General features: G+C 47.5%; 1 protein-coding gene across 1 annotated transcript in view; it reads right to left on the reverse strand.

Annotated features, from left to right (window-relative positions):
- Positions 1-6,064: 6,064 nt before the first annotated feature.
- The window catches only part of ARHGAP23 (Rho GTPase activating protein 23), a 74,515-nt gene continuing 72,191 nt past the window's right edge, over positions 6,065-8,388 (reverse strand). The window contains exon 25 of the mRNA XM_032428479.1: positions 6,065-8,360. Within this exon, the coding sequence (XP_032284370.1) occupies positions 7,533-8,360 (828 nt within the window). The 3' untranslated portion in view covers positions 6,065-7,532. The remainder of the gene's footprint in view (positions 8,361-8,388) is intronic.

An 8,388-nucleotide genomic window follows, 5' to 3' on the forward strand; every position in this document is an offset into this window, starting at 1 on the left:
TTGTGTTGAATCTGTCGTTCAACTTAAAGAATATAGCCATCTTACCAATATTACATCCTCTGAAACATGGGTTATCTTTCCATTTATCTAGATCTTTAATCTCTTCCAGCAATGTTTTGTAGTTATCTCTCTACAAGCTTTGCACTTCTTTTATTGTTTATTCCTAGGTGTTTCATTATTTTTGATGCTATTATAAATAGGATTATTTTCTTTTTTTAATTGAGGTATAATTGACATCCACTATTTTAGTTTCAGGTGTGCAACACGAGTCCACATTTGTGTCCATGGTGAAATGGTCACCACAGTAGTTAACATCCGTCACCAAACGTAGTTACAGAATCGTTTTCATAGGATGATAACTTTTTTTTTAAAGATTTTTTTTTATTTATTTATTTGACAGAGAGAGAGCGACAGCGAGAGAGGGAACACAAGCAGGGGGAGTGGGAGAAGGAGAAGCAGGCTCCCCGCTGATCAGGGAGCCCGATGCGGGGCTCGATCCCAGGACCCTGGGATCATGACCTGAGCTGAAGGCAGACGCTTAAGAACTGAGCCACCCAGGCGCCCCAGGATGATAACTTTTTAAGATCTACTCTCTTAGCAACTTTCAAAGATGCAACACAATATTATTAACTATAGTTATCATGCCCTACCTGATCCCCATGACTTATTTATTTTGTAACTGGAATTTTGTACCTTTTGACCCCATTTACCCATTTTACCCATCCCTGATCCTCCACCTCTGGAAACCACCAATCTGAGCTCTGTACCTATGAGCTTATTTTTTGTTTGTCTATTTGGTTGAGTTTTTTTGTTGTTGAGATTCTACATATAAGTGCAATCATATGGTATTTGTCTTTCTCAGTCTAACTTATTTCACTTAAAGCCCTCGAGATCCATCCATGTTGTTGCAAATGGCAAGATTTCATTCCTTTTCATTGCCATTCCATATTCCATTGTATATGTAATAACCACATCTTCTTTGAAATTGGAATTGCTGCAATGGGCATGGGGGTGCATGTATCTTTCTGAGTCAGTGTTTTCATTTCCTTGGGATAAATACCCAGAAGTGGAATTACTGGGTCATATGGTATTTCTATTTCTAATTTTTTGAGAAACCTCTATATTGTTTTCCATAGTGGCTGCGCCAATTTACATTCCCACCGAGATTTTCTTTTCTTAAAAAAAAAAAATTCTGGGGCAGCTGGTTGGCTAAGTCAGACGCTTAAGTGTCCAACTCTTGATTTTGGCTCAGGTCATGATCTCAGGGTCTTTGGATCGGGCTCAGTGGGGAGTCTGCTTGTCTCTCTCTCCCTCTGCTCCTCCCCCTGCTCACACTCTTTCTCTCAATAGATAAATAAGTCTTTAAAAAAAATCTTCCAGGGGTGCCTTGGTGGCTCAGTCGGTTAAGCGTCTACCTTCGGCTCAGGTCATGATTGCAGGGTCCTGGGGTCGAGCCCCAGATCAGGCTCTCTGCTCAGCAGGGAGCCTGCTTCTCCCTCTCCGTCTGCCTGCCTCTCTACCTACTTGTGATCTTTCTCTCTCTGTCAAATAAATCTTTAAAAAAAAAAAATCTTCCAAAATTATTCTGAATTTAGTATTTATCTCAATTTCTAATACATATTCATGAGTATCCTTAATTTAAATTTAAAAGAGACTAAATTCACATCACATACAATTAACTTTTTTTAAATGTATAATTCAGTGGTATTTAGTGTGTCCACAATGTTGTCCAACTACCAGCTCTCTCTAGTTTCAAAACTTTTTTTAACACCCCATAAAACACCCTATACCCATTAAGCAGTCTCTCCCAATCCCCACTGGACCCCATTCCCTAGTAACCTCTAATCTGTCCCTATGGGTTTTTTCACTCGAGATATATATCACACAAAAGAAATCATGGAATTTGTGACCTTTTGCGTCTGTCTTCTCTTAGTATAATTTTTTCAAGGTTTATCCAAGTTGTAACATGTACCAGTACTTTGTTCCTTTTATGGAACAAATAGTACAGCATTTCATAGTATGTATATACAATGATTTATTTATCTGTTTATCCATTTATGGACAATAGCCTTGTTTCCACCTTTTGGCTATTATGAATAATACTGCTATAGACATTCATGTCCCAGTTTCTGTGTGGACGTATGTTTTCATTTCTCTTGAGGATATACTTAGGCGTGGGATTGCCAGGTCCTATGGTAATTCTAGGTTTAATTCTTTGAGGAACCACGAACTATTTTCTACAGCAGCTGTGCTAGTTTACATTCTCACAGCGTCCCTATTTCTCCACATCCTTACCAACACGTGTTGTGTTCTATTTTCTCGATTTAAGCCATCCTAGTGGGTGTGAAGTGGTATCTCACTGTGGTTATAATTTGCATTTCCTTAATGAGGCACAAAAATAGAAAAATAAAGAAAATTAATTTAAAAAATATAAAATTAATAAAACTAAAAGTTGGTTCTTGGAAAAGATAAAATTAGCAGAGATTTAGCTCTCTCTTTCTTTCTTGGCCAGTCTAGCTAAATATTTGTCAATTTTGGTGACCTTTTCCAAGAACCAACTTGTAGTCTTATTGATTTTCTCCATTTTTTTCTATTTTCTATTTTATTTATTTCCACGCTTATCTTTATTATGTCCTTCCTTTGGCTTGCTTTAGGTTTAGTTTGCTCTTCTCTTTCTAGTATCTTAAGGTGAAAGGTTAGGTTATTGACTTGAAATCTTTCTTCTTTTCTAATACAGATATTAACAGCTATAAATTTCCCTTGAAACTCGGCTTTGGCTGCATCCTATACACTTACATATGTTGTGTTTTTGTTTTCATTCGTTTTTAGGTATTTCTAATTTCCCCTGTGATTTCTCCTTTGACCCACTGATTATTTAGGAGTGAACTTTTCTATTTCTACATATTTGTGAACTTCCCACTATTTCTGCTGCACTAATTTTTTTAAAGATTTATTTATTTATTATTGGGGGGGAAGGGAGAGGGATAGAGAGAATCCCAAGCAGACTCCCCCACTGAGCATGGAGCCTGATGCAGGGCTCGATCTCGCAACTCTGAGATCATGACCTGAGCCGAAATCAGGAGTCAGATGCTTAACCGACTGAGCCACCAGGCACCCCTTCTGTTATTAATTTCTGATTTAATTCCACTGTGGTTGGAGAACAAACTTCATGTGATTTCAATCCTCAAATTTATTGAGGCTTGTTTTATGGCCAACATACGGTCTATCCTGGAGAATGTTCCATGTGCACTTGAGAAAGATGTGTATTCTGCTGTTGTTGGATGGAGTCTTCTTTTTTTTTTAATATTTTATTTATTTATTTGACACACAGAGAGAGAGAGAACACAAGCAGGGGGAGCAGCAGAGGGAGAGGGAGAAGCAGACTCCCCACTGAGCAGGGAGACTGATGCGGGGCTCGATTCCAGGACCCTGGGATCATGACCTGAGCCAAAGGCAGACCCTTAACTGACTGAGCCACCCAGGTGCCCCTGGAGTCTTCTTTAGATATCTATTAGGTCTAGTTGGTTTACAGTGTTACTGATCTTCTGCCTAGTGGTTCTACCTGTTATTGAAGGTGGGTATCGAAGCCTCCAACCATTATTTTGAATTGTCTACTTTCCCTTCAATTGTTAGTTTTTGCTCCAAATTTTGTTGTTAGAAGCATATATATTTACAATAATTTTATCTTCTTGAAAAACCCTCTTATCATTATAAATGTCCTTCTTGTCTCAAGTAATAGTTTTTGTCTCCTCAATACCTGTTTTGTCTCAAACTTACATAGCTACCCCAGCTCTCTGTTGGTAACTCTGTGTGGCATCTATTTCCATCCTTTTACTTTAAACATTTTTGTGCCTTTGAACCTAAAGTAAATTTCTTATAAACAGCATATAGTTCGATCATGTGTTTAAATCTATTCTTCACTCCCTGCCTTTGATTGGGCTGTTTGGACCATTTACGTTCCATGTAACTACTGAGAAGGTAAGATTTATGTCTGCCATTTTGCTATTTTTTTCATGTCTAATGGGTTTCTTTTTTGTTTTCTATTTCTTGATTCCTGCCTTCTTTTGTTAAGATAGATATTTTCTAGTGTATTTTTTTTTTTAAAGATTTTATTTATTTACTTGAGAGAGTACAGAGGGAGAAGCAGATTCCCTGCTGAGCAGGAAGCCTCATGCGGGACTCAATCCAAGGACCCCGAGATCATGGCCTGAGCCGAAGGCAGCTGTTTAACACACTGAGCCACCCCAGCGCCCCTAGTGTATCTTTTTAATTTCCTGTTTCATTTACAGTGTTTTTCGGAATTATCTTCTTAGGGGTTGCCCTGGGCATTACAATTAGCAGCATCTTCACTTAACACAATATAGTTTTGATTTGGGGTGCCTGGCTGGTTCATTCAGAAGATGAAGAGTGTGTGACTCTTGATCTCAGGGTCATGGGTTTGAGCCACACACTGGGTGTAGTGCTTACTAAGATAAATAAATAAATAAATAAATAAATAAATAAATAAATAAAATAAACTACAAAAATAAACAATATAGTTTGGATAAATACTAAGTTAATTTTAATAGTGTATAAAAACTCTGCTTCAGTCTAGCCCCATTCCCTCCCCACACCTTTGTACGATTACTGTCTTACAGATCTCACCCGTACAGGTTATAAGCCTGCCAACACAGTTTTGTGATTATTGTTTTATGCAGTTGCCTTTTATTTATTTTTTTAAATAATGGGCTTGAAATTTCATTTTATTTTAAAGTAGGCTCCATGCCCAATGTGAGGCTTGAACTTATGACCCCGAGATCAAGAGTCGGATGCTTTACCGACTGAGCCAGCCAGGAACCCCTAGGCAGTTGCCTTTTAAAGACAAAAAATGAGTTAAAGACAGAAGAAGAAAAGCATTACAAATAGAAGTGTTTATACTGTCTTTCATTATATCTATGTGGTTACCCTTGCTGACGCTCTTCATTTCGTTGTGTGTTTTCAAGTTACCATTGAGTGTACTTTCATTTCGGCTCGTAGGGCTCCCTAGAGTATTTCTCATAGGGCAAGCCTGCTAATGACAAATTGTTTTTCCTTCCTGGAGATGTCTTCATTTCTCGTTGTTTTTGGAGAGCACATGGGTTTGATTATTTCTCATCCAAAGCCTACTACAGCCTGGAGAAGGTGTCCCAATGGGCAGGTAACCTTAGGCTTATGTCCTTTCTCTGGGCTTATATTTATCCCGGCTCCACCAGCTTATTAGCTGTGTGACCTTGGACAGGTCATGTCATTTCTCTGTGCTTTAGTTTCCTCCTGTATAAAATGGAGATAACAATGATGCGGAGCTCAAAAGTGTTGCAGGACTGAGTTAGGACTTGGGGCCGGTGTGAGCCCACAACACTAGCAGTGAGCTCATTTGCCAAACAAAAACAACCTGGGGGTAGGGGAGGGTAGAGAAAGGAAGGAGGATTCAGTGAGTGAGCTCTGCCCAGCTCCAGGGCTCTCCCTTAGTTTCTCTTAGAGGAATGTCACCTGCTTTTCCTACAGGATGCTCATCAGAGGCAGCCTGGAAGCTGGCAGAGGCACCTCTAGAACCATGACATTGAAGAAAGCCCATCCCATGTTGTAAACTTACACGTGTGGGATAAGACAATGGACAAAACCCATTCTTGTTCTCTGGGGATACCGCATGGGCCTGGAGTGCCCTTGGTGACAGCCAGCCGGGATGGGCCTATCAGTGGCCTGGGCTTTGCCCAAGCCTCCTTCTGCTGGGCAGCACCTCTGGACCTTTCTGAAGGTCTAGGCAGGCCTGAGAAGGAAGGTGCCTGTGCACCTACCTGGACTCTAGAGGAATCCAGAAAGCACATGGCAACCTCTTGCAAGCAATGAGGGTCGGCCACCCTTCCGACTTGTATTCCGTGCCCATGTCATTGCTCATGCGAGTCCCCAAGGATACCTACAAAGCTAGCAGGAGGCAGAGGTGTGTCTCCACTCGGCCAGCACCCGGTCCAGCCCCTCCCCCTTTTCCCATCGCAGCTCCACTCCTGCCCTTCCCTCCTTCCGAAACAAGCGACACAGCTGACTCGTGCCTTGAGGAAGGCCATTTATTTCCAAGATAGAGACTATACTTTTAAGACAGGACTTTTCAGAAGCAGGAAATCTTAGTTGTCGCCTAGAGAGGTGTGTCAAGGACACAGTGAAAGGAGACATGCGCACGTGGGGCCAGAGGCTTATCCAACACTGTTACAACACTTTTTTAAATGAGCAAAACATCTTTAAAAATCCTTATAAATTCTTTATAATATGTTACACATTTAGAGACAATATTTACAATAAAAGGATCAGGGAGGGAAGAGAGAGAAATCTACTTTACAGCAAATCTTTGCATAAAACAAGAGGACCGACAGACGTGGCAGTGGGGTTCACAACCCCACCCGGGCTTCCCTGGAATAAGTGAGGGCATGTGTGGGGAGGCCTGGTGGTCTGAGGTCTATTTACAAAGTGTGGGGAGAAGAGGGGGCTGGGTCCCGCCCATCCTGAAGGAACAGCGCAGCTCAGACCCCATAAATCAGCGTGTGTGTGTGTGTATGTGCGTGTGCGTGTGCATGTGTGTGTGTGTGTGTGTGTGTGTGTGTGGTGTGAGAGAGAGGAGGGAGGGAGAGAGAGAGAAAGAGAGAGAGTGAGACACCAGGGATGTTTCCTACGCCCCCTCCTAAAGGAAGAAGGTGGGGTCTGTGTGCCTGGGTTGTGGAAGAAGCAGGCATAGCTAGAAGAAGGAAAAGACAGGCAAGGGAGGTCCGGGGAAGTGGTGGCGGGGGGAGGGGGACCCTGGACCCTCCCCGAAGTCTCTGGGGAACCGGCAGCTAGCTCCCCATGGTCAACACGCTTAGTGAGGGTGGTTTAGGGGTTGGCAAAAAGTTGGTGAGGGGAGTAACCCTGGTAAGAGTCTCAGTCCTGCCTCTGCGGAGCGGCCCTAACTTCCTTCCCTGGCTCGGACAAGCAGCAGGGGCAGGATCCCTGGAGGCAAGGGCAGGGCGCCCTGGTGTGCGTGGTGGGGCAGGAGTGGCAGAAGTTGCTATGGAAACACCTTCTGACAGTGACCCGTGCACTGGCCCACAGGCCCCTCTCCCCTGGGGACACCACCCAGCTCCATCTCCTCTCCCCTGGCATAGTCACCCCCTTCCCCTCAGCGAGCTAATGAACAGGGGCGGAGGAAAGGAGCCAAGAGCCAGCATCACCCTGTGTCGTTCCTTTAGTCCGAGACTTGGGGGTTCCCTATCCACACCCCATGGCCAACAAGGGTCTCTAAGTGCAGACACAGAAGGACCCACTCTGTCACACAGCCCCCAGCAGCCTGGCCCCTCTGTCTCCGCCCCCCACCCCTTACCTCCAGGGTCCCCGCCCTCCCACTGCTCGTCCCGCCGGGCCTTCCCGCCTGCGCACCTACTACCCACCCCCGCACACAAACCAGGGAGGCGCGGCCTGCAGCGCCAGACGCACCGCGGGGCGAGAGGAGAGGGGGTGCCAGCCCGAGAAGACTGGGGCAGGGCGGCCGGTCACAGACACTGGTGGAGGCGGGAGGCGGCCGAGCGGCGCGGGGGCTGGCTCTGCAGGGGCGCCGGGTCGCCGGGCGGCAGCGAGGCCGCGGACGACGGGGCCCGCGCCTTGGTGGACTCCAGGCTGCTGAGGCCCGAGTCCTTGTTGTCGCTGTGCGCCCGAGGGCCCGCGGGCTCCGGGGGGCCGCCGCCGCCCAGCTCCTTCCACTCGTTGAAGTTGAGGTCGGTCAGCGGGCTCTGCACCACCACCGTGTGGCGCCGCCAGCTGCTCCGGCGCCGCCGCGTCTCGGGCGACAGCGGCCGCCGCAGCCGCACGGCCAGCATGTCGTCGGCGGTGCCGCGGAGGCGCAGCCGCAGCGCCTCGATGCGCGACGGCCGCGAGCCCAGCGCCGCCACCGCCGCGGCCGCCGGGGGGCGCAGCGACTCCTGGCTGCTGGACGAGGCCGAGCCCGGCGGCTCCGCGGCGCGGGGACCGCCCCTCCCGGCGCCCGCGCCCGCGCCCTCGGCGTCCGGGCGGCTGCGGGCCAGGCGGCGGCGCGCCAGGGTGTCGCAGGGCATGAGGCGGTGCGAGCTGAAGGACGGCCGGCGCGCCGGGCGCCCCCCGGGCCCCGCGCCGGCCTCCGTGTCCGTCTCCACGTGGCTCAGCTCGCTGCGCTCGTCGTCCGCCTCGTCCCCCGCGCCCAGCCGCCGGCCGCCCGCGCCCGAGCACACGCTGCGGTCCATGGTGGACAGGGTGGAGTAGCCCGAGACGATGGAGCGCGTGTCCGCGGCCGGCCGCTCGTCCGGCGCCGCCGGGGGGCTGAGGCGGCCGGCGGCCTCGGGGGCGGCCTCGGGGGCGGCGGCGGCGGCGGCGGCG

This window comes from Phoca vitulina, unplaced genomic scaffold (genome assembly GCF_004348235.1).
Source record: "Phoca vitulina isolate PV1807 unplaced genomic scaffold, GSC_HSeal_1.0 scaffold40, whole genome shotgun sequence".
In the NCBI taxonomy this organism is placed as follows: Eukaryota; Metazoa; Chordata; class Mammalia; order Carnivora; family Phocidae; genus Phoca; species Phoca vitulina.